At 34.4% G+C, this 27,955-nt stretch overlaps 1 protein-coding gene across 2 annotated transcripts; it reads right to left on the minus strand.

The window, feature by feature from the left end:
• LOC147074758 (presequence protease, mitochondrial) lies at positions 1 to 27,027 on the minus strand. Of its 2 annotated transcripts, XR_015070026.1 has the most exons (4): positions 26,883 to 27,027; positions 15,443 to 15,882; positions 12,538 to 13,378; positions 1 to 991 (listed from the first exon to the last, which is right to left on the minus strand). XR_015070026.1 is itself a non-coding variant. In XM_085942595.1 (2 exons), exon 2 carries the CDS (start codon positions 24,275 to 24,277, stop codon positions 21,152 to 21,154), a length of 3,126 nt encoding a protein of 1,041 aa, XP_085798721.1. In that variant the 5' UTR covers positions 24,278 to 24,297; positions 26,883 to 27,027; the 3' UTR covers positions 19,094 to 21,151. The 2 variants fall into 2 exon arrangements, 1 of the variants encoding a protein (XP_085798721.1); XM_085942595.1 differs by lacking the exons at positions 1 to 991; positions 12,538 to 13,378; positions 15,443 to 15,882 and adding an exon at positions 19,094 to 24,297.
• Between the last annotated feature and the right edge of the window lie 928 nt (positions 27,028 to 27,955).

Raw genomic sequence — 27,955 nt, forward strand, 5'->3', positions numbered from 1 at the left:
AACATATTTTTATTGATTTCAATATTACAAATCATTGATTTACTATATAGAATATGCCTTTTGACTCACATATACATTTTCTGACAATTCGTGAAGCATTCGGAGACATTCATTGGACGGCGTATTGGTATTAAATAGTATGCAGCCAATGAGGTATCGACTGATTAATATGGAGTGGACTTCAGCCAATGAGCTAAGGTTTCCTCAAACTGATGATGGGCAATATACGTTTCTCGTTAAAAAAAATCAAATTCTCATTGTTAATAAAATAAATAAATTCAATAATTTCATTTAGTTGCAACTAGAGCGTGACATCTCGGTGACAAACTGTCATTTGTAACTTTTATAAATTCAAAATGAAGATCTCCAATTGTCACATTTCGCTCGTGCAAAAACGCAATTTTATCTAACAAAACTAAATTTTCACACAACGCTTGTAAAGAGTCCTGCAATTCCAATAAAACAGCAGCTGCATTAAAATCTGCGTCACACAAATCGTCCCACAAAGCTAAAATCTTACGTTTATCGAATTCTAAAAATGTATTATTATCTGTGAAGGAGACGTCATTATTGTCTAGTTTGTGTTTTTCTATACATTCAAACATCGAACGGGCTTCGTTCGGTTTTCCGCCAGTGACATTTTCCTGTTGAATTCGTTTGCTTTGTTCGTTTTGTTCTTCCTCTTCGGTTCCGTGTCGGGAAACAGGATTTTTATTTTTCACGATTGAATCAGTACAATTACTACTGGCATTGTTCTCTTTACAATATTCATTGTTCAGTTTACTTGTCGAACTATCATTGAATTGCGTACTGACATTAGTAAAGGATTTTGAGACATTATTTAAATGATTATTTTTATATTTTTCTTCTGAATTTAATTCTAATACGTATCCTCTATTAATGGCATCATCTAGAAATGATTCAAAATCGCATTTTTTCGATTGAATTTTTCTGACAGCTCTTCGCTTGGTTTTCACTAACTTGGCATTTTCTGAAAAAAAAAATATAAGTAAGTATTATAATATCGCCAATGCAAATAAAATCATGTTATAGGTACATACAATTGCTAGTAAATTCTTTTAATTATTTTAGTACCTGCGCATCTATTCTATACACAAGATTACTATCGGCAGCTATCGAGGGTAGTTTTTCATATGTTTGTATCGAAGTATTATAATTGTTACAATAAGTTAGCCGTCTAAACAGTCAAAACTGTCCACCTGGCTCTAAAATTTAGCACAGCCAAGAGAGATGCTGTTAAAACATACCACTTATTGCATTAATTACAACTAACTTATTGTAATAATTGTTACAGTAAGTGCTAATACTTCGATACAAAAATATGAAAAACTACACTCGATAGCTGCCGATAGCAGCCTTGTGTATAGAATAGATGCGCTGTTGTCATTAACGCGATTTAAAAGAATGGTAGCAAAGATATTAAAAACTTCATTCTATAGAGATGGAGCGGAGCTTAAATGTATGAAATTTATGCAAAAAAGGAACCACTTAAATTGATTGGAGACTGTTTAAACTATGTAAAAATTACTTCGAATTGCAGGTTCATTTGTAGAGAACTTCATACTACTGCTATGACATTTATTTGCCAATTTGCAGGAAATATAAAATATCGGTCAAGATTAGTACATAAGCAGCCAGTAATATTACACTTTGGCATATGAAAAATTCTATAAAAAATATTTAAAACAGTTTATAACTGCAATCGAGTAAGTAATCACAATGAACATAAAAAATGGAATGTTCATATTTGTGGAGTTCACCAACTTATCCATGCTTTACGCGCTTGCTAAATAAATTCAAGTATCATTACAGAAATAATGTATAAGGCTCCATTTATTTATAGTCCAAATTCTTTGGATGGTAGCCATTTCTTCACCAGATGTATAAGGAACGAAAACGTAATAATATTAAAAAGTGGAAAATGCTTCTAATACTTTTTATAAGTTGGCAGGACCGTGGCATCCATAGTCCAGTGATTCCCAACCAGCTCCGCGAGAATTTAAAAAAGTTTTCCACATCGTTTTACGGTTAGTTTATTATGTGACTATAACAATATTATGTTATATGATAAGGATTCTATGGACGACAAAGATAACAAATATCTTTGTTCTCGTGAAAGACCGGGTCACATAATCAGAAAGGACCACAATAATTTAGAAAAAACACATTGTCAGCAGAAACATCGAGGGTCAACGCGGAAGGACGCTACGAGTTTTTCAGTACCGTCAGCCACGCGAACGGCAGAATGCAGGGATCGCTGGAGAGACATAACAAGGACATTTGATATGAGTCAACATTCATTCAGGAACACGAAAACAAAAAACATATGTAGGTATATGTCATCCCACGTAGGTAAGGATTCCCCGAAAATTTAAAAATGTTTCAAAGGTCTACCAACCAAATAACATTGGAAGTCACTGACATATTATAATATGATACAATATTATTCATAGCTATAATTAATGGCACATATATGTTAAAACGAGGTAGATAGGTAGCAGTAGCGAAGGATGGAGGTAGGCTGTCAATATACGCCATAAATAGTGCACATTACACTTTGTTAGTCATACGTATTTGTTTTTATTGAACTAAGACTACAATTTACAGATGGTATTGGTAAGTTCATTAAAAATCAATTAAACCCTGCCTAAACCAAATCGTAATAGTTTTGGTATACTTTGGGCGATACGACAAAATTGTGCACACTTTTTCATTCTGTTGTTTCATATTGATGCTTCATTTTTTTTAAATCCATTAATACCTGCCTAACCAAACTATAATAGATAAAAAATATTATTCTATCTATAAAATACTCAAAGATATGTATGATTTAATTGCATAATTTTAGATATTTTATAGATAGGCGAGTATTTTTTGATTATCTATTATGGCTTGGTTTTTACAGGGTTTAATTGAATTTTAAAAACTAACCAACACCATATTATGTAAATTGTAGAATTATTTCAACGAAAACAAATACGTATGACTGACAACGTTTAGTGTGCACCATTTATGTCGGATCTTAACAGACTACCTCCACCCTTCGCCACTGGTAGGTAGCATAGGGTATTGGTTAATTAATCAATTAGTTTTATATTAGAAACTTATTCATAATTATTCGCATGAAGGAGACTTGCATCGGAAGCTTGAAATGAGTACTTTTCCGACAAGCGAAAGATGTGTATTTCAATACACGATATTATTATTTATTTATTTCTAATACATGTATGTTTTTAGGTTTTCCCAATTAGGTACGTATGTTCTTTATGATTATATTTGAAAAACGAATGTTTTGAGTTTTGAATAAAGCGCCATTGCGTCGATTGTTATATTTAAAAAAAATACTTACATAATTTTAAATGTAATTACATATTTTCATAGTTTGAGCTAAATGTCGCTTGGTCTTTAAATGCATAGTTCAAATATAATACCTACTTCAATTAATTATTAAACTGTTTGTTTTCGATTTAATTTACTAACCTAACAAAACTTTAACTGAATTTAAATGGCCAACTACATTTATAATATTATTATGTGACTCTAAGAAAAGACAATTATTGTCGGGAAAATATGGTCATATAGTGGTAACTAAGAGCAATACGTAAAATCAATTGAATGTTTTTGTGTTATGTTAGTAAGTGAAGGATATGAATTTACTAAAAAAATTAAAGATAACTAACTTCTATAAAAATGGAGCGGATTTAGGGACATCATTTTGAGGCCACTCATGATAAAAAAATCCATGAATTACAACCATCTACGCAACTAGTAAAAACAACAATGTATCCCTTCTCTATCCAATTATTTATTAACGCTTTCGCTGCTGAATAGATAATGAGATTTTAATTGCCCCCTTTAAAATGCACGTTAATTACATCGATCGGCCGCCTGGTCATTACGCACCGTGTGCGTCTTCCGCGTCCAAAGTATTAAAGTTACACTTAATAGTGGTGTATTCTTTTGTGTATGTACAAATATGTAGCTGTTGTTCTTAGTTACACAAAATTTGTGAAAAATATCTACACATATTTTTAAGATTTTGCTATAATTTAATAATAAATATATGACAGTTTTGAACAATTTCGAGGCCCCCTTTAAAATCTTCTGACGAATCGATTGTGTTTTTTGCGTTAAAAAAAATCGCCGCTGTGGAGCCTAAATATGGAGTTACTGCCGAAAGTTTGTTGCAATTTGAAGTTTTACATGAGAAATCATACAATTTTTTAAGTACCAACTAAGTATCTTATCTATGGTACCAACGCAAGATATCAAAGCAGGACTCCCATTTTTTTTATTTTTAAATAATACAAACGATATTTCTATCGCCATAGTTCTGGAATCGCTATCAATTAATGGCGTAATTTAAAAAAGGTCATAATATTATTATGATTCCCTTTGGATATAATCCAATCACTTTTATAGATATTTGACAAGAATAATAAACGAGTAAGGTATATATTATGCAAAATATAGCTAGATTAATTAATAAATTCTTAAATATACCGTCTACAAACACTTTACTAATTTAATCCGATATTCACTACAATAAAGTAAGAAACATTAATATTTTTTATGGTCACATTTTTTTAAGATGTCCGAGATTGGAATCCCTCTGCCCTCCCCCCCTTCGGAATATAATTTAATTAAAAAACACAACAGCAGCGCACGTGTCGTATCATAAAAACGAGTCATAAAAATATAATCTTTTCGAGTACCTTGACAGTTTAAGTAGCAACCGATGGCATTTTATAAAGCTATCCCCAGATGGATACAATATTTCTTATTTAATATTTTATTGCCTATTTGGACTCTTAACATAATTTCCATTAGTCTACGTATAATAATGATTAAATACTTAAGGCTATACCTCAGTTGAGGCACGGTCTAAAAATATCGTGGCTAGGCGATGCGCGGATTGCGGGTCGCGGGTGCAAATGACGCATAGCAAACGAAATATAATTTGTCATATAAATCCAACATGTGTCCATTTAATGTTCTGTTTATTGTTCTATCAGTAATAATAATAATATATTCATTGACATGTTTTCTTTTTAAAGTAAATGGGTAATGTTTTTAGTCATCTTTACACGATTTAAGAATTAATACGCCCGTCGCCATCACGAAACAAATTGACGTGTTTCCTGGTCGACGTTCTCTCTCCGAATGGCAGCGAGTCCAAAATTTCGTCGCGCCTATAGTTGAAAATTATTTGCCGTTTCACTGATGTATCACCAGGATACTGAATTTAAAAAAATTGTGCGTAGTCTCCAGGCGCGGCATATTAAATCAAACTGCTTTCTGCCTTGCTAAGAAAAAAGACACTGGTTTTAGTGAAATGGATACCCAAATTTTAAACTAACTTTTCCATGGAACTCAGAAATAATGGGAACTGAAATACCTAACGGGTAAGGAGTAGCAGGTAACCGATCTCGAGTAAGGAATAATCAGGGATAAACTTAAACACGTGTCAAGAATACGTCATGCGTCGAATACCGGACAACTACTTCTCTCGGTTTATGCATTGACGCTCATTTAATATTGGTGTATTGCACGTGCATAATGCGTGTTTCATTTTTGTAGGACACTCGCGCAATCAAAACCCTGCATCAAAATGTAGTGTATTGAAAATTGCCTATCGGAATTATATTTATTATCTGTTATGTAAACTTTTCTCTTATAGTGTGTAAAATTATTGAATTGTTTTGACATAATCTCCAAATATACAGTGTATTAGAGTAGTACAGAGATTAAATCAAAACAATCCAATAATTTTACACAATATAAGAGAAAAGACAATTTAAAACTTAAAGGTTCTCATTTCACTAAAACCAAAAAACTTTTTTTTTTTACTTAGCAGAGCAGATTTGCTATGAGTGGGATCAGAGTTGTCAACTTTACTGTCATTCACAAAAATATTATGCCAAAAGGATAAGAAAATACAGTGACTTCCCGTGGGGGTAGGCAGGTTGAGCGTCGCTTGGGGGCGGGTGTTACTCGAAGGGCGGCAAATCTAGGAGAATCATTTGGTATATACAGAAATACCTGCCTAGACTAGTAATAACGAAAACAAAAAGTATTAATTAACATAAAATGTATAACAGGACTGTAATTTTTGTCGGGTTCGCGATGTCTAGTACACTTCCTTCGACGTCATCGGTAACCAGAAATGACACGTGCAGATTTGAGAATAATTACAGTCTAACTTATTAACCCAGTGCGCCGTAATTCCTCAAGACAGCAAATTGATGTATCGCAAAAATGACATGTAACAAACCACTAAATTACCAACGTCAAAAAAATCCAAATTCTTAGCGAAAAAATATATATAAATTTAATTTTGTATGTTTTAGTGGTAGATATGTATATATTTTGTTAGTAATGTATCCATACAACTTTTGACCGCTTAATAACGTAAAAAAATAGAAAATTATATTTTAATTCTGAGCGTCTAGTGCGAGCACTAGCGAAATGGTCTATGGTCTTGAACATTTGTAGACGAATGCGTTCGTTTGCCCACATACCAAACGCAAGGCACGCGGCTTCATTTAGCAATGCAACGGGTGGCGTTTAGATGTATCTATAGTCTAAGCATACAACACATTTCTTAGATATTGGAATCATGAAAGGATGTTAAAAAATACTGTGGTGGCATTTTGGCGCTGCCTAGGGGCGGCATTATGTCTAGGGACATCACTGAGAAAATACGCCAATTAATGGCAGAAAAAAATGCTAGATTTTCTCAAATTCCAAAAAGTATCTAGTAACGAGCATTTCAAAAAAATATGTCATAATAATTAACATTGTTCTCACATGAACATAAAGATTGAAGAATATTCAGAAGAACAACTAAGTATGTATTTTCGAAGGTCGCTGCAATATTCCATTTTTATGTACAAGTCTAAAATGAATGAAAGGGCAATGCTAGATCAGGCCAACAGCTCGAGACTCTATCTTGGAGTTAGAAAATGGCATCTGTCAGATTACCGACCGGTACAAGAATTATAGGATTATCCGCAGGTGAACGAGCAACTATCTAGGAAAAATATTCGCATGCGGAAATATACGGAAATGCGAACGCCATTCGCCATAAACTAATTAATACTTTGACATCAGTTTTGGTTTATGACTAAATGAGGAGCAAGTCAATAAACACAGTTAAAACCCTTAGAATGCTACGCAACGATATATCGTTGTTTTGATAATGGCCAGAAATGCTAACAACGATCGTCGTTTTGCTTTTAATGCCTGAAATGTTAAGTTAATTTGGGAACATACTACTGCACCAGTGGTACGAAACATTGTTTATCTATTTAGTTGTATTGTTGTGTAATATAACCCGATTCATATATGTTTTGTGACTGGGTAGGTTTAGAACTTATAACTATTGTATTTTTTTTCATGGCATCACCCTTTTTACAATAAAAACAATTCCAAATACAAATTTCAGTTTACCATATAAAAATTTGTTTACAGTCAAATTCTTGGTGGAAGGACAATGTTTTATTTTATTTTATGCATTTGAAATAATGGGAAAGACTTTTACTCAACTCAGTGTTTAAAGTAGTGTATTTGTGCTATATAAAAACAGTTTCATTTATAAAAAAATAATGAAATAAAATCATTTGCAATACATATTTTAAATGTTCCAATAAACAAACACTATGAAGACCTTTTTCACAAATCATGCATATTGCACGCGATCTTTTAACCAGGCCACCATGCAAAAGTTTTCTTTTCAGCCGGGTAGTTTCCTAATTCCACTACTTTGTATTATCCCTCGTGTGGCATGACCGATTGTTTCCAATAACTGATAAAAATCAAAACTCTGTGCGCGGATCGTGCATTTCGCTCGCTCTCGCGATCGCCCGTATGATAGAGCGAGAAAGAGATATGTCAATTACTTGCCTCGTTATCTATTCAAAACGATACATTAATTACGAAACGTGTTTTCATAATATTCCGATTTCGCAGAATCAATTAGAGTGGTAAGGTGTCTAAAAATAATACAATACTTTAATTTATCGACAATTATTGGTAGCAATCCTCGACCGGATTTTGCACAACATCGTAGCAGTCAAAGGGTTTTAATACAATACCCAGTGATGTCCCTAGACATGATGCCGCCCCTAGGCAGTGCCAAAATGCCGCCATATTTTACATACAGTAGTTTATATCATCCTTTCATGACTCCAATATCTAAGAAATGTTTTGAATGAATACATTACTAACAATATATATACACCACTAAATCTAATTTAAATACCATCTCTACTTCAATAGACAATATTGCGAGTCTACGGTTTCAGATAGGTACATTTAAAAATACACTTGACAACTTCCAAAACTCGCGAGTGATTGGCAAACATATTTGGATAAATTTTAAATTACGTATGCACGTGTCATTGCTGTTCACCAAGAACGTGACGTCCAAGGACAATGGAAGTAAACTAGACATCGCGAACCCGACAAAAAAATCCTGTTAAAACTTGTATAGTACCTACCTAATTAATACATTTTGTTTCCAACCAGTGAGCTGAATTTTTTAGTGGAAAGATATTTCCGTTATTACTAAGTTTAGGTAGCTATTTCTATATATAGATATACTTGGTGATTCTCCTCGATTTGCCGCCCTTTGCTTAACTGCCGCCCTCAAGCGACGCTCAATCTGCCTAACCCCACGGGAAATCACTGACAATACCCCCTGAATGTCCTCAAATATTATAGACGTATAGGACCGACGCACCGAACAAATTCGATAAAAAAATCCATGAAATCTACTATAAAAGATGTAGGTATGTAATGTGTACACCCACGATGACCGCGCGGCTTAAGCGTCGGCCTATAGCGTCGTGGGTCCCAGGTTCGAATCATGGGTCTGGCAAATACACATATTTTTTTTCAATTTGTGTTTGAGTCAGAGTATGGACCTAATAGGTTGAGCAAGTGGCTGACATCCATTTCTCGTAAAAACAAAATCTGCTAATACAAACCTCTACTCTGTGGAGGCCCATATGATCTTATTAGGATCGGATAAGGTCGGGATGTAATGTGTACAATTTCTGCCTTAATTTGCTGTTTCTTAGCAACGCATGATCTACACACTCTTACTGAACGTCACTGATTTTAATATTGTTGAAATATATAGCGGTTGTTATGTGAAATCTAAATCGATATTATTAAAAAATAAACCTACACATACTTTTATAGATGTTGGTATAATTTAATAATTTCATGACTGGCTTGAACTGTTTGGAGGCCCCCTTTTAAATTTTCTGACGAATCGATTGCGTTACTTGCGTCAAAGATAATCGCCGCTATTAATATTGAATGCGCGTTTCGTTTACATAACAAACTATACCGCATATTATAATGTGAACATATTCTGTAGCACGTGTTTAAGTTTAGCCCATATTTCTCCACACTAGAGGATCGTACCATCTTACAACCACACTTAGAAGGTAGCAAACTTTCCATTATTGTTGTGTTAGGTATAGGTACCTATGATCGCTCTCCATCAGACAGTGACGAAGGGTGGAGATAGGCTGTTAAAATCCGCCATAAATAGTGCACACTAAACTTTGTCAGTCATGCGTATTTGTTTTCATTGAAATAAGACTACAATTTACAGATGGTGTTGGTAAGTTTTAAGCCAAGCCATAATAGATTCTAGTCAAAAAATACTCATCTATCTATATATCCAAAATTTATCAATTAAAGCATACATAACTTTGAATATTTTATAGATATAATATTTTTTATTTAATATAGTTTGGTTTACGCAGGGCTTAATAAATTTAAAAAAATGAACCAACGACGAAAACAAATAAGTTTGAATGAAAAAGTGTGCAGAATTTTGTCGTGTCGCCCAAAATATACCAAAACTATTTAGGAAGGGTTTAATTGATTTAAAAAAACTAACCGACACCATCATCATTCAATAAACACAAATACGTATGACTAACAAAGTTTAATGTGCACTATTTATGTCGGATCTTAACAGCCTACTTTCACCCTTCGCCACTCGCACAATAGCAGTGTCGAATCCTCCAGTAGACGGCAACCAAGGAAATTGTTTTAAAATAGTAATTTTACGATGTGTAATGATAAATTACAATTCCATCTCCGTTCCTGTTTGTATTTTTTTTTAAACGGACGTTTAAAAGCAAAATTCAGCTTATTTCAAAAAGGTGTTTTATAGTGACACCTCCTCGTTTTTCCGCGTAAATAATGAGAAAAAAAATCGCAACGCACTATTAAGATTTAAAACGAAAACAAATTTGATTCTGACTTTACGCCTTTCTGTAAAGCCAAAATAACATAATTTATCATGTTTACTTTAAGCCAGCGACGGGTTTTGTTCGCGGTTAAAGACTAAAGGATTTGACGCTAACTTTTGAGGGAGAATTAGTACGGGTGGGATTTCCTTATGAATATTAAAAAAATGTTGTGAATACATGCCTACATAATATATATTTTTTAAACCTACATTTATTTTTTGAATTCGCATTAAATAAATGAAAAACCGACAAGATGGCATGACAACATTAAAATTGTGATTATATTGAGATGCGTGTCGCGTATACTACCCTCCATGTAACCTTGCAATTTGGAATAGATTTTTTGAAGTTATACTTCTTTAGGCGCATTTGGAAAATCAGATCAGAGTGTATTGTTGACGTGTGACATGTCACCACATAATTTATTTTTTCAGACAAAAATAAACGCACTCGATTGGATTCGAACCACCGATTGTTCGGTTATCAGCCGAACGCACTGCCTTTACGCCACAGTATGATATTGTAATCATGACGATTATACAGTATAATATTATAGTTTAGATTGTTCCGTTGCCTAGGCAGCGAATTTATTATTGTCGGCCATTTGCAATTCCTTACGTAAACAAACTATTAAAGGTCATAGTGGCAGTTGTTACTTTGAAAATAAAAACAACGATAAATAATTTAATAATATAAGTTAAAGTGTATAGAAATAAACCAACGGCGTTCCAATAAGCGGTCCTTTTCCTTGAGTGTGTAATTTAACAAGATAATTAAGAGCTAGTCGAAGAATCTACTTTATCACAAGTTTTGTTTTTGTTTTATTACGCTAAAGAAGTATAACTTCTAACGCGCGTACATAAGTACACACACCGATTTTTTTTTTTTAATTATTTTGAAACATTTGATGAAATCAGCCAATCAGGCGCCTGGAATTTACTAATACACTAATACGGAGTGCGTATTACACACAAATCTTGTCACTGTGTACAATTGCAAAGTTACGTGGATGATACTATACAGACCTAAAACTTATCTAAAGAATGGACGGGGGAACCTCAGTTGAAAACTACCCAATCAAGACTCGCAACTGGACAGAATCTGACATCCGAATGACGTTTTCAAAATGGCGTCCATTTGGTAGTTCGTAGTTCCATTTTGACCGTTCTTTAGATAAGTTTGTACGACGGTACTGACACCTTGTCACGACAACAAATTTATTCTATGGTTTCGTCATTTTGAACGATCACCACCTCTGTAAATTCAATGATGGAGAGTGCCAACTGTAATGTATTAGTATTTTGTATTATTATTCATTATTCATGCTATTTCAATTAATTTTAACAGTTACTACGTGTGCGTAAGTACCTACGTTTATTACTTATTATTACCTACCTACTAAATAATTTTATTATCATGCTGCACGTCGCGTACTATCACGTGACGTCACAATAAGCTGTCGCTACGGGGAAAAAATGTGCAATATCGTTTTTCTTGGCGTTTAAAATGTTATCAGACTGATGCTCCCATACCGTAGCACATTTTGAACCTTTAAACGAATATTGTCGGTTAGCAAAATATGCCGAAATCACAAGAACTACAATGAGGTCACCTCACGTTGTACCGCTTTTGGGGTATTATTTGTAATTTCTGCATAATTGTGCTATCGATTTTATAGGAAAGATGTGTATTATGTCGTTTGTGATTCCTTATCTTTTACAATCTTATAAATTAACATTTAATAGTCATACTATTTGTTATGACAGATGTCCGTGGTTAAGAAAATATTAGTCAACGCGTGCATTATTATCTTCAATATATTATTTAACATTATAAAGGTATAGAACAATATATTCGGTAAACTTTTCATTTGATTGGAGTTTGCAATTGACTCGTAATTGTATAGGGGTAAATGTGCCGCATATGCCCGCGTGAGTTTTTATAACATTCTTTTTAACCTTACCTAATCTAACCTAACCTACCCCAAACTAATATAATCTTAGTGTGTGATATATGGAAGAAACTGTTTTCGTAAAATATATATATATAAAAGCTCATGCGGGCATCTGCGGCATACTTTATTACTTTGTATAGAAATTGCAACATTTTGCAAATTTTATTTGCCATGACAGATATATTTTTATCTCAAGAGTCATTCTTTCCAGTTTAATAGGCACGAAACCATGAAGTACGAAACGGACACGATAAAATAAAACAAAATACAACTCAATGTTCTTACCTTCGATTGCGTACAACTGCAAGATAGCTCTGCTCATCAAATGGAAAACCCTAGCACCAGCTTTACCCCTGTCTTCAGTTTCTTTCCATCCAGCCTCCACCCGCTGACATGCCAGTCTCAGAAACGGCCTCCGCAGCAAAATGGCGGCATTCGTCTTCCGACAACAGCTTTTCAGTGACATACTCATTGGAAAATTCTCGAAAATAAATCCGTCAATATTTCCAGGATTTTTTAGTAACGTGTTGAATTTTTTTTCTAATAATTGATTTTTAGTTATATTTTGTGAAACACTGTATTCTGTATTTGAATATTTTTCTAATGTTGCATCATTCGTTGATACCATAGATTTTACTATAATATTTTCTCCTGTTAAATAATTATTAGATTGTCTATTGTCTTTTGAATTTGTCGAACTACTATTCATTTGTTTATTCGAACACGCAGTTCCATGACATTTGATTGTCAAATTTTCTTGTAAAAGTTCATCCTTTTCTTCAGCTGCTATAAACGCCATTTTATGATAACAACACGGCATGATTATCAAAGACTTGCATTTTTCAATCTTCAGAAACAGTTTAATAGCATTTACGGCCAAATCCGCGCATGCATGTAATCCGACAAGGCAGAAACTTTCGCATTTATCGAAATTTTCTTTCACGAGTTCCATTAAAGTATTTTCCGACTGAGCTGTCACAAAATGGCGGACGTATTTGACATTTTCTGCAGAGGATTTGTGGTACTTTTCTTGTCGTTTTAGAGCACTCGATAAACGGATTTCATCTGACTCGATTCCCAGCACATAATATCCGTGTTTTTCATACATTAACTGACTTAAGTAGCCCTGAAAAAAAGAAGGTTTGAGAAACAGGTAAGATAAAAATACACATATTATTATGATCCTCAAACGTAATAAAGTTTTATTTAAATTATTGCGTGTATGTGTTTGACAACACACACGACAGAAGTGAACTCCATTCTCGGATACCTACGTATTTTTTTTAATAATCATGCCCCATGCTTTTTCGTGCAATGTGGTTGAGAGGGTTATTAATTACATTGATATGCAGTAAAGTTAATTATGTTCCTTCATTTATATCTTTATAGCCAACATTAAATATTCTGTGTAATGTAGTGTTCTCGTGTTGTTTTGTTGTTACCTATCAGCCATAGTAAATTTCATATAGATATTTTAAGTGTATTAATGCAATTGATATTTTTATTAAAAGTAAAATACTTAATAGTCAAAATTGGAATATATTCGAACACCCAATGAATGAGGTTTGATTTTTTTCATTGCGATCATGCAGACGCCTTTACAAATGAAAATCGTACATTGCCCACATTGTTTAGGCAAACCCAACATCATAACGATATAAAATCTCATTGCCTGAAAACAATTCCATACTAATCAGTCGATACCTCATTAGCTGTATAATACCAATACGCCGACCGATGAATGAACCCGAATGCTTTATGAACGTGAATTATTTAGCTAAAGGCCTATCCTATAATATAAAAATATATGATAATTTTATTCAATGCTTCCACCTGTTACTGTCAAACAAAATATATAATAACAATTTAATATTACCATTTGTTAATATTTACACAAATTAATTTAAAAGTTATAATTTATTGGTTTGATGAAGGAAAATATAAATAAAAATTATCACTCGCCGCCCGATGGCCGGAATAGCAAAATCGGCAGCATGCGCGCTCGCTAATCCAAAGTTATATTATTAGTCTATGGTTATATGGGTCGATTTCGCCGGCTGCGGGGTTTCGTCACAGATCAACAGGCTTCACTCTCCCGAGAATTTAAGTGTAGGTACAAACTGTCCGTTTTATGGTGTTTTAATTTAATTTTGATTAAGTAGGTCAGACGACGAAATCATCAGGGTCAAGATCATCAGGCATGAGGTCCCGATGAAAAAGAAGTTCCTAGATAAGAAGGTACCCTGGTACCCATACATTTGATTCATTTAAACTTTAAACAGTACATTTACAGATGCAAACAGTTGTGAAACCGCAGATGGAGTTAGCTGGTCCTACTCATAACGGATGAGCTACTTTGAAAAGATAATCTGACGTAAATCGTTCGTAGCAGTCACATTATCTGCTTAGTCTCCAAAATAGATCGACTAGAAAATCATTACTACAAGTATATTATGTAAATGCAGTCTAGACCAGTGGTTCTCACGTGAAATTTAGCTGTGAACGCACAATTGACATTGACAGCTTTATGGAAACGTCGGTGGCCGCACCAAATTTCACTTTTTTAAAAGTGATTGAAAAAAATAAAGCCAAATTTTATTTACTGAAAAAATTTATTTATAGTTGAACATTTTAGTACATATTTATTTATTTAAAAATAATGCAAATGGATATTCCTCAATACTCTTTTTTTCAATGCGAGCCGCAAGGCTGCTTCTAAGTTTACCTGTCAACTGGCTTCGATATTTGTTTTTTATGAAGTGCATTACACTGAATGATCTTTCACAGTATACAGTAGTAGGAAAAATCGATAATATAAATAAAGCAATTGTTGCCAATTCGTTGAATTGACTCGATTCTTGGTCAACGTATAACTTCGACCAAAATGTTTCCACCGTGGTATTATTAAAATGGTTTTTAATAACTTGGTCATGACTCATTTCCAATAACACATATTTAACGTTAGCCCAGTTAATTAAATTAAATACTGAAAATAATGTTGGTGGCCGCAGCAAAATCCTCTGGTGGCCGCACATGAGAACCACTGGTCTATACCCACATAACTATAGAAGGTCACCTCATTATTGACAAAAATGTGGGAATGAGGACTATAGGAAGCCTTCATCCTGATAATAATGATGATGATAATATGTTTATTTTAAAAAGAATAACTTTTAAAAAAAATACTAACCAATCCTGAACCCAAATCCATAATCAATGTAATGTTTTTCTGTTGACAATGTTCATGAATTACTTTTGATAATTTAAAAATTTCGTGTTGCTTTTTCGGACTCAAACCTTTTAAAGGTTTCTGTTTTACCGACTCAAGATTATCATATTCAAAAACACTTATAGATGGCAATAGTTTACACAAATTTTCATAAAATTTTTCATATTGCTTCGATTTGTCACAAACAGATGGCTGAGTTTTTCTTTCATTTTCTATAGTTTTATTGTTTTTAATAATTTCAAGATGGTCCCGCCATTTGGTGGTCACATTTTTCAGTGTGTCATCCAGAAGGATATCTGTGTTTGCGAAATTGAATAGATATTCATGATCTTTTAAAAATGATAGAGCTGCTGTAAAATATTTATCGTATGCGTTGTATCCAACTGGAAGAGCCATTGAATCTGAAAATAATGGACATGATAAACAATTTAACATAATAATATTATGGTAAGATTTTATACAACACATTTCCGCAAACATCCATGACATTGGGTAATAGCAAAAATACTGTCACCTAAGTGTTGTAGGGTATTTCGTTGTATTTTATAACAACGTAAAAACGCAGTTATTAATATTTCATAATAGGAATATGTAGGTACTGTTACCACCTATAAGTAACCTCCCCTAGGGGACAATGTCTTAAATCAGTTTCGGTCTTTCTTACAGCAATATAGTATGTGATTCTTAAGGTGATTTCACTTAAAATTGAAAATATTTAAATATTTTATTTATCAGTTATAGATAGATTTTGTCTTTAGTTTTAATTTCATTGATACCCGCTTTAAAAAAAAAGAAATAATTAAATTTTATATAAAATTGAAAGAGAATTGATGTAATTTATATCTCTATAAACTTTTATATACTATATATAAAAAAAATGCATTATTCTTAAAGTAATGGTTTTGTAAAAAATTGTAAAAGATTGATGATTTCACTTAAAAATTAAATTTTTTAAATATTTTATTTATCAGTTATAGATAGATTTGGTCTTTAATTTTAATTTCATTGACACCCGCTTTTACCTACGTACATTAGAGGCACCTAGCGGAAAAATACGAAGCTTGCAATTTGAGACATTTTTTTGATAATTTACATTTTCAACTGTGTTAATTAATAAATATGTATCTGAAAACATTAAAAAGAAAAATATTTTTTATTTTAAGTCAACGATAAACTTACAATTGTAAAAAAATGTGAATTTGTCACAGGACCCCATCTTATTACATATAATATTTTCTTCTTTCTTTCGACCATGTCCGATCCTAATAGGATCATATGGGCCTCCACAGAGTAGAGGTTTGTATTGAAAGATTTTGTTTTTTACATTTTTCACAGAAATTGAAAAACAATATGTGTACTTGCCAGACCCAGGATTCGAACCTGGGACCCACGGCGTTATAGTCCAACGCTTAAGCCGCACAGCCACCGTGGACGTTATTGGAGGTTTATGGTCATATTTATTATTAAAATTTAGTTTATTAAGTTTTCTAAGCTTAACCCAAGACATTTTTGACTAATTCATAGTTTTAATATTTTTTATATCTATTTTAAAAAACATTGATTTTTATAAAAATATAAATGTGTAATATAAATGTGTATAACTTGAAATCCTTTTTATTTATATCAAATCGAGCTTCAATATTGGGACCATACCTAAAAACAATTTCATAAATGTCAATATTTTCAGAATGTTTCAGTGATGTAAAATTTATCTCTCTTTTTTTAAGTTTGTGCAAAAGAATATTTACGGCGGAGCTATGGGATGCTAGTATGACCTGGAACGATGCAAGAAGACTGGCGAGCGATAGGGATTCTTGGAGGCACCGCGTGGTTTCCATATGCTCCAACTAAGGGATGGATATGGCCGTAGAAGTTGTAAGTTATGTTTAAGAATTAATTAATTTATATAAAATAAATACCACAATAACATATTATGTTTTTAAGATTAGCTGTGCCACGCCTAGTCACACATTGAACATCGACTGTCTTGTAGTCGCGTTTATCTGGTAGCAAAAATTCTAAAGAAATCAATGTGCGCCTCCTCAATAAACCGAGCCCCTTACTGGGACCCAGTCATCTGATTTTATTTTTGAACATTTACATTCATAAATTTTATAATTATTTGATTTAGCCATTGTCTCTTGTATACGGTCGACATGCTGTCTGTCGTTATATCGAATAAATAAACAATGATGTATTGCACCATCTTTACTATTGGAAAATAAACATAATATTATGATCTTCTTTTGCTGGGTCCAGATGCGTGTAATGTAATGCTAATTTTTATGGACAGCACACGATCTCCACACGAATCCTGTTGTTGTTCGAGTTCTTGAGCACTGCAAGCACTTTGTGTTCGTGTTAAAAACTGAATGCCGATGGATCAGCGCGAACGTCACTACGAGCATTACATGTAAGGATCATAGCTACGTCCATACGACAAAATCGCGTTATCCATTATTTGATTTCCACAGCGTAACACCCTTCGCCACTGGTACATACATATGTACATACCGATGGCGAAGGGTGGAGTTAGGCTGCACATTGACTGCTGACTAGATAATTACTTTATAATTACCACATTTAAATAGCATGCTAATTATATCGAATGGCCACCTTAATCGTTGCGCGCGTCTTTAGCGTCCAACGTATTAAGATCCGCCATAAATAGTGCACACTAACCTTTATCAGTCATACGTATTTGTTTTCATTGAAATAAGTCTGCAATTTACTGGTGTTGGTTAGTTTTTAAAATTCAATTCCATAATAGACAATTGTCAAAAAATACTCTTCTACTCTCTACTTGTCTATCTATAATATATCTAAAATCAAGCAATTAAATTCAATTCAATCAACTTTGGATATTTTATAGATAGAATAATATTTTTTATCTATTATAGTTTGGTTTAGGCAGGGCTTAATGGATTTAAAAAATGAACCAACAATATGTGTAATATGTATTCTTAATCCAACGAAAACAATGAAAAAGTAAGCAAAACTTTGTCGTATCGCCGAAAGTATACTAAAACGACTATGGTTTGCTTTAGGCAGTGTTTAATTGATTTTTAAAAAATAACCAACCCCATCTGTAAATTGTAGTCTTAATTCAATAAAAACAAATACAGTGGGCGATCGGTAATCCGGCAACCATATTTTTTCACCTATGCCGGATTATTGGATTTCTGTAGGAAATAATAAATAATCTGTGAAGGTCGGGCACCGAACCGCCGAGCGAACGTCTCTCCGCTCTGTAATCCAGCAGTTTAATGTGAAACCTGCCGGATTATAGAGGAAGAGAGCTGAGTTGCAAAATGCCGGACTATTGAACGTGCCGGATTGGTGAACACCGGATTACCGAGCGCCTACTGTATATACGACTAACAATGTTTAATGTGCACTATTTATGGTGGATACAGCCTATCTCCACCCTTCACTACTGGTAGATACACTTGTTTAATAAGGAAACAACCAACTGAAAACTTTTTTCATAAATAATTTAGTTTTTCATAAAATGCTTCTTTAATGATAGCATTAATTTTGTATCTAGCAAGAACATTACGATTATTCAATAGGTGGTTCATATTTCAGAGGAAGAAGAAGACATTTTGAAGAACAATCGTTAGTAATTTATTTTAGATAAAACATAACAATACATAAAGATAAAAAATATTATCACAATGGAAAAATCTATCTATTAATTGCTTATTCTCTCTAATCTATACACACAATGTACTTAATTTAAAAATAAGTTTTAAGTCCGAACAATGCTTAACTGGGAAGGAATCGACTGAAAGTAGACCCTCACTTTGATTAAATTAAATGCCGATTTAGTGGGTACACACACTAGCAGGCGCGCAAAGAGGGATGTTTTCGGGTTCGGACCCCCCCAGAATCGAAAAAAGGACAAATTATTTAGGTAAATGGAATATTGCATCATCTTATTATTTGTCAGTACGACGTGACCGAGGATCCGAGGAAGGATCTGAGATGACCGAGGATGAGTTGGCTGTTGAACAGTCTTCCTGAACGGGTTGGGCTAATTCCTCTCAGTATTGTATGAGGCGCATATACACCCATGGCTTGCTGTATTCATAAATTGGTGCAACTATCTAGGCCAGGGGTAGTCAACCTTTTTACACATACCGCCCACTTTTTTTATCTCTGTTAGTAGTAAAATTTTTCAACCGCCCACCGGTTCCACAGTAATGGTGATTTATAAAGTAGGGAAGTAACTTTACTTTATAAAATTATGCGAGGGCGATACAAATAGCATATTTTCTGAAATTTAAATTGTTACGGGGAATTTTATGAAAACATAATGACAATATTTTTTAAAACCCCTACCGCCCACCACGAAAGCTGCAATGCCCACTATTGGGCGGTAGGGACCAGGTTGACTACCTCTGATCTAGGCCATCCAATGTTTGCTTGCTGTAATATTCGAATACGGAATGTCAAAAGACAAAATAGCGTGGATGACACAAATGGACAATGATGATCCTAATAATTACAACCAATAGGCCAAGTGCATTTGTTAACCGCGTGTGGATCACAATAACTCGTAGGTGATGCTACCAAATATCACATTAAATGCTTAAATCACCCACCAAAAAACCTGCAATCGACAGTTAGAAAGAAAAGAACTTGTATATAATATTTGTAACTGTATATGAGTCGATAGAGGAATGATAGACTGTGATGCACAGCGAAACAAATGAGTGAAAAAAATACCATTACCTACTTGTCTCTGGGTGTAAGGACAGAGGGTAGATACTAGCCAGTCGGGAACTATCCCTCGAACCTTGACCGTCGCGTCTGAATCCAATTCACTACCTTTTCGCACAAAAGTGTATGAGAACGTGAAATTGATAATAATTAACACGTTCACGTTCATGACATCTATAAACATTTTATTCTATGAGTTGTGATATCCCAGGACGTCCATTGACGTCTTCTACTGTGGAACGGAATACGACACAACGTTTACAGAAGTCGTATTTTGGATTAAAACAATATGTCCCCTGTCTACTTGTGTCATAGTGCGAACATATTTCCATTAGACAATGTCGTATCTTAAGACTTCACTTCTATATGTATCTAAATCGAAAAGTTAAAAAAGTAAGTGAAACATTCTTAATATGTACAATAATTTCAATGGGTCATATTATCACTAACATGTATTAGCTAACACGTGTCTGCGAATGTGCTAATTGTTACTTCAATCAATTTATAACACTTGTAACTCGTGTGAAAAGCGGAATATACTGAATATTTATTTTCCCTGAATCCGTGGATTTAATTATAGTAAAAAAAACTCTCCCACATGAACCCATACATATCAGCGAACACCGATAATTAAAGCTGCAGGCCAGTTTTTCATTGCTAGACTCAACGTGTGGAGTGTCTGGGTGTGGGGAATGTACCCGAAAAATGTGTGGGGGGTCCGCGGGGTAAATACGGAAGTCAGTAACATCGACTTGATTTTGTTTATCGAGCCCTATCCTGCCACCTTAAAAAAATCAATAATTTTTCAAAATGGACCCCTCTCGCGTTACACATTTCTGTGTGCGCGCCAGCACACTAGGGTCAATGTAACCAATGCTCTTCGAAACAGATTATCTTACACACTAATCACTTTACCGTCAGTCAAAAATTAAGTTAATAAATGCTTTACTGCTGCACGTCTTCAGTCATTTGTTGGATAACTTCCCAGCTCTCTCCATCCTTTATTAATGGATTATCACTGCCTTCAGCTTCACCAGGTCCAATAACGCATTTTCCGATGACTAAATCCTTCGCCGCTTCATTGGATAAGTATTTCTTACAAACCGCAACCATATCTCGTTTGGTAACCGCCAGCACTTCCTTTCTATGTTGCTGGAGACGTTCGGAATTCATCCCGTGTAGAAAATCATCGATGCCTTTAGCGAACTCGGCTACGGGAGCATCCAACTGTTGCAGCACTCCCAATTTAGCCTCGAATACGGCTTGCTCATCGAATACTGTCTCCGGGCATTGCTCAAACCATTCGGCAGATCTGTCGAACACGTCCAAAGTCACACGACTATTCGGATCTCGGTACGAGTAAAAATCGAATATTCCATCGTTTGTAATGCGAGCACCGCCTCCGTAAGCGCCATTCTGCTCTCGAACGACGGGATGTAAATACTTCGAGCTCAAAAACTTGGCCAAAACTTGCAACCGTGCGAAATCCGGATGCCCGAATGGAACAGTGACGATTGCTTTAGCGCAGAAGTTGATCGGAATATTCATTACGTGGTGGATGCATTTTGTTGTCTTGTTGAATGATTTACCTTGACTGTAGATAACTTCATTGACGTCTTTCTTTGGAGTATTCTCCGGTAAATTCTGGCAGAGTTTATCTAACTTTGAAATGACACTATCCTTTTTAGCCACTGTTAAATTAATGGCAATGCGTAGTCTGTTACGATCCAATACGATATCAGCGATTTGCGCCACTTTGTTCATTATTTCTTCAGGGCTGTGATTCTTAACGAGTTGTTTCATGTATTCGATGTGTTTTAAACCGCCCAACTTTTCTTTTAAACTAGAACTACTTTTTACTAAACCATTAGCGCTGGTCATGGCATACATGTGTCCGCTATCGGCAATTCCGTTTGTCATATTTGAAACATAGCTCTCGAGCAGCATTTTGAATCTATCGACATCTTTAAAGACGGGCTTTTCAAACAGCTCCGACCAAATAGAAAGCATGGCATCTACGTTCTCATCTAAACAATGACTGGATATAACAACGCCTTCTTGAAATATTTCTGGATTGCCAATCTTTTCCGAAATATGCGTTGCAAAACCTAATCCGCCAGTTTTCAAATTGATTAACTGATCAAATTCTCTAAATGAACGTTGCTTCGTCTCCATTTTACTGATTGTAGTATTAAACAAAGGTAATAACATCTTCAAGTCTTCTGGTAAGTCAGATATATTCAATATTCCTTTAAAATATGCGACATCGTTAGTATTCGCTTCGCAAATCTGTACCGGAACAACATTCAACGTTGTTCGTTTTAATTGAACCGGTTTTAGCTTTTCTGGAATATCTTTTAAAGTCAAACACGGTAAAATATCAATGTTTTGGTTTCCTTTCTGAGTTTCAGACAGTTTTAATCCTTCCTCGTACACCATTTTCTTATCCTCTTCTTTAAGATCAGCAATTTTTTTCATCAACAGTTCGTTTTCCATTTTATTAACGTTATCTTCATACTTTTCATCAGGAACCATAGTCAATGTCAATCTGTGACTGTTAGTTTTGAAGTAATGTTCAACTCTTTCCGTTAAATACTTAGGATTCTTCAAGTTTTCTTTAAACCTATTTAAGAATTCACTAACTTGCAGTGCTTCCATCAACGGGCCGTTGTGATTCCACAAAGCGACGAGATTAAAGAGAGTGTTCAATCCGAATCTAGTATGCTGATGTTTGATGGATAGTTCGATTCCGTGCATAACACTGTCGATGTGCTTCTTATCAAAACCTTCCCTGATGATTTTATCAAGGGTCTCGTCGACGATTTGCTTTACTTTATCAAATTTATCAACTTCTAAGTCTTGCAAACCGATTATAAACATTGTGTCTTTCATTTGTGAATCGAAACCGGTCATAGAGCTGTAACCGCCGGAGATATTCGGTTCAATTAAACTTTTATAAAATGGCGAATTAGGCCCCATAACCATTAACTGACTCAAAAAGTGCAAAACAAACGATTCATAAACATCGGTTATATCACACATTAGATATCCAATAGCTATTTGATTTTGCTTCTCGAACGGAGCTCCCATTTTATCAAACCTGCTTGTAATTTGTAACTCGTTTGGTTTCGACCAACGTGACTGCTGAGGGACTTTACTGTACGAAGAATCGATCCCTTCATAATTTCCTAAGTATAATTGATTGCAAACGTCCAAATTCTTTTCCAAAGGGAAGTTTCCGTACGAATATATCCTTGCGTTACTGGGATGATAGTATTTCTTGTGGAAATCCCGTAAGTCATTTACAGTCAGGTTCGGTATATGCAGTGGATCACCTCCAGATATATATCCGTAGGTGTGATCTGGTAGTATCGTGTTTAAAAACTTTTCCCCGAATACTGAAGAATTTTCAGAGAATGCTCCTTTCATTTCATTGAACACTACACCTTTGAATATTATATCCGATTTAGGATCGTTCAAATTTGAATGCTCCAATCTCCAACCTTCCTGCAAGAAGTCTAACCGGTTCAAATTCGGTTTAAAAACGGCGTCCAAATAGATAGCTTGTAAATTTCTATAATCAACTTCATTTTGTGACGAAAACGGATAAAATGTGTAATCAGGTCCTGTCATTGCATTCATGAATGTCGCCAGCGAACGATTCAACATTTTAAAGAAAGGATCTCTCACTGGATATTTCTTCGAGCCGCATAATACCGTGTGCTCTAAAATATGTGGCAAACCTGTCGAATTAAAAGGCGTAGTTCTGAAGTTAATTGAAAATACATTGTTCGGATCGTCACGTTTCAAATGTAAATATTCAGTTTTTGAGTGTTCGTGTTTTAATAGTATCGCCGTCATGTTGAACTCTTTTATGTGCTGGATATCTGTACACATGAAGCCGCTGTATACGTTGCCCACGCTGAATTCACCAGAGCCTGCCGCGCCTCTTGACAACTTTTCTTTGAATGCCGTTTTAGTGGACAGAGCCTTGACCGCTTGTTGTATGTTGGCAAGCCTATTTGGCTTCGCCTGAGTCCATTTGGTCGTTTCTCGAAAGCAACGCAACATTTTTATAGATTGCCAGCAATCTGAAATTATAACACGGTCAACTGTGAGATACAATATAATTGCAACACTTGTTATTACATCGTGCACAGACTAAATGATCACCATCGAAACTCAATTAGTTATTCACGTTACGCTCATTGTTTTAACGTAGATAAACACTGAGAATTTATGAACACACTACAAAAATTTAAATAATAAATTGATCCACTTTGACGGAAGGATTTTTTTCTTGGTACGTTGCTTCCAGTTAACGTGCCGTAAAATAATGTAAATTCTATTATTTCTATTTGACACGACGCCCACAACATGTGACTATTGATACAGTTAAAAGTGCACAACGCAACATGACGCAATGGGGTAAAATTGATAAATAATAATCATGCAGAAAATTACATATCGTGAAGCCATACCGAAGTTCATGGTAGCTAAATGTTCACTTCAAAAAGTATTTACAAATTTTTAAGAAGCTTACGGCTACTAAAGAATAGCTAAATTACCTCAAGTGGCCCGTAGGATACCACTGGAGTAGAGGTTATATTAGAATAGGCGTAAATTACCCCAAACTGGATAAAAGTGAAAGTTTTGAGAGTAATGGATACTCTAAAAACTATAATATACAAAATATCTGTAAGGTTTTTAAAATCGCACTTGTGCATGCGACAAAGTATTGCTGCCTTTTGTAATAAGGATTTTTTCTTTTATGAAAGTATACAAATTGCTCGAGCCCCGAAGACAGCCTCGTAAGTTATTATTCTGACCCTGATGTCGTATGGAGAAATTTATTCCTTATTTAAAGCTTCTTTTTGTTTAGTTTTGAAATTTGAGGGGGCCGATGATGCCCGACGATGGCTGTGCGGCTTAAGCGTCGTGGGTCCCAGGTTCGAATCCTGGGTCTGGCAAATACACATATTGTTTTTCAATTTGTGTACAAGTCAGAATATGGACCTAATAGGTTGAGCAAGTGGCTGGCATCCATTTCTTACAAAAAAACAAAAAATCGGCCCATATGATCTTATTAGGATCGGACATGGTCAGAAATATCGTTGGCGGACCGCGATGGCCGAGTGGCTACGGCGTCAGTTTCTAATATCATGGGTCCCGGGTTCGAATCATCGGTCTGGCAAATTCACATGTTGTTTTTCAATGTGTGTTTGGACCCAGAGTATAAACCTAATAGGTTGAGCAAGTGACTAACATCCATTTCTCATAAAAAAATAATAATCTGTTAATACATGAACATGGTTTAAAAAAATATATATCGTTTAATGTCAAGTAACTTTTGGGTAAACTTAAAAAAGTTCCCCAACCCCATGGATAATATTAAATATTTTTTTAAGAGAAATGACTATTAGGCATTCTCTCAACCAATTAAGTCCTTGCTCTGGATCAAACTCATATTGAAAAAAACATGAGATTTTTGGAAGGGAATTAAACCAATGACCCGTGGTTTCAGATGGCAGTAAAGCGCTACTGCACTGTCAAGTACCTACTCGAGCTCTATTATAAACCAAGAGAAGTCAAATACCCTCAATCATTTGACGAATAATACCGAGTGTTTTAGGGTCGTCGGTATTTTTTCTGTGGATCACCCCAAACTACAATAAAATAAAAATTGTAATGTACGACATTTTTTTGGCTATGTGTTAAAACTGTGAACTAACATGCTCCTCTCATTTTTAACCGCACTTCCATTATAAACTAACAATTTCCTCCCATTTAGTCGCCAACAGCGCTTCCTTCACGTAGTCAAGAAGATGTAGCAGAAGAATATATAATCCCAAAATCGTTAGTATTTCTTGTCATTGGATCGGAACAGAAAGCCATAGATATAAACACAGTAGATAGACCATGAAGTTACTAATAAATATATCAAATTGAAGAATTGATAAGTGGAAGTAAATGTTGGAAGAAAGTAAGAAAAAGACCGTGCTATGTCAAATCATGTCCGGAAACTTGTACGTATGCAGTTCGCTACATCACACTTCACCGTGAAATGTTGTATCGGAAATATATGGCTGTATATCAAAGACCGTCCAACCGCTTTGGGCCGTATAGTACTGACATAAAATTCATGTCTAAATAAAACACGGTTCTTGTCGGTTTACACTTTACAGAAAGCCAGCAGCAAACAAATTTTGAAAACAGCTGATATACTGGATTATTTGTTAGGTTAGGTTAGCTTAGGTTTTCATTCTTGAATTTTGCCAAAATCAGCTATGAAAATTGAATTAATGTTCATTTTGATTCTAATAAAATTGTAGACCGTATAGTATACGATCATCTCTTTCTGATAAGAAAGCTCACGACGAACTGTGGCACGGTGAAATGTTTTACGTACAATTAACATGTAACCATGTCAAATAAGATCATTTTGTCGGTAACTCAGTAGGTATGTGTTTTATAGATTCAGTATAGTTGTTTCCGTATTTTACCAGTATTAAATCAGCCTAAATTAATAGGGTGATATTGGAATTACCATTACATTAATGTCATTAATACCAAAAGAAAATCTAAACAAAATGTCGGTACATAACCTATAATTCTGACGCAATATGAAATACAGTGTGAAATAATATATAAATATAAGGTAGACAGATATTCTTACATTGTTTCTCAAGAAAACTGACGATGAGCTGAATTTGAATTCTGATTATTTTTTATATGAATTTGATCCCGAAATATGATACAATCATTTATAGGTAAAATAAAACTGTCAGATGACAGAACAGGACAGAACTCAGCAGTCATTCATTATTGGTCAAAGTCAAACTCAGAAAAAAGTCATCGGGAAAATCTAGTGTCTATGGAATTTTTCAGGCAGGGGTTGTCATAGCTAATTATTAGAGTACGTACATAGAAAATTGTATTTATTTATTTTATTGATAATCTGATTTTCATAATCTCCTATATATTATTATCCTAAGAGATTTTGGAAAACGCACTAACAGCTCATTTAAGCGACATTTTATTGTTATTTTTACATCTTCACTTCGAAATGTGCGCTACCGATTCATCTACCGATTGAATTGAACACATTTCAGAAATTTTCCATGATTTTACATGTACGTGACGTTTATATCCGATATTTTCTTACACACCGTATACAATCGCCATATTTACTGTTTACGCCTCACAGAATGACGTCTTCGTCTCTTAAGACCTTCTAATCCTTTATTTGACAAACGAATTCGATTATTTTTATTCAAATATCGTAATGTAGGCATTGGCGCACTTTTTCCGGTGAAAAAACCATACTCCTGGTACAATTCACTACGTATAATATCTTTTGACAGGAGCGTGCGCCACTGTCCGCCATTTCATAGATAACATGATATTCCAAATTTGATTTTTTTTAAATACTTCTTCGTGGCTGTTACGCACTATTTTTTTATTGAATAATTACCCAGGCTACTAATTTTCATAGATCACAATATAGTCATATTAAACTAACAAAGTTTCCATTGCAAACAATGAAAGAAATTAATACGAATTGTTATAGTTATCAAAATGAGTCATATTGTATAATATCTACCTATTTTTATCGTCCCTATCATCATCAATCTTGACCTATCCACTGCTGGATGAAGGCCTCCTCAGCCTTATTCGACTCCTTACTTACACATGAATTGTTATATTTATCAAAATCAGTGATATTATATTATTATCTACCTATCTATA

This window comes from Rhyacophila brunnea, unplaced genomic scaffold, assembly GCF_057557595.1.
Source record: "Rhyacophila brunnea isolate RB1 unplaced genomic scaffold, BYU_Rbru_1.0 scaffold_15, whole genome shotgun sequence".
Classification (NCBI taxonomy): Eukaryota; Metazoa; Arthropoda; class Insecta; order Trichoptera; family Rhyacophilidae; genus Rhyacophila; species Rhyacophila brunnea.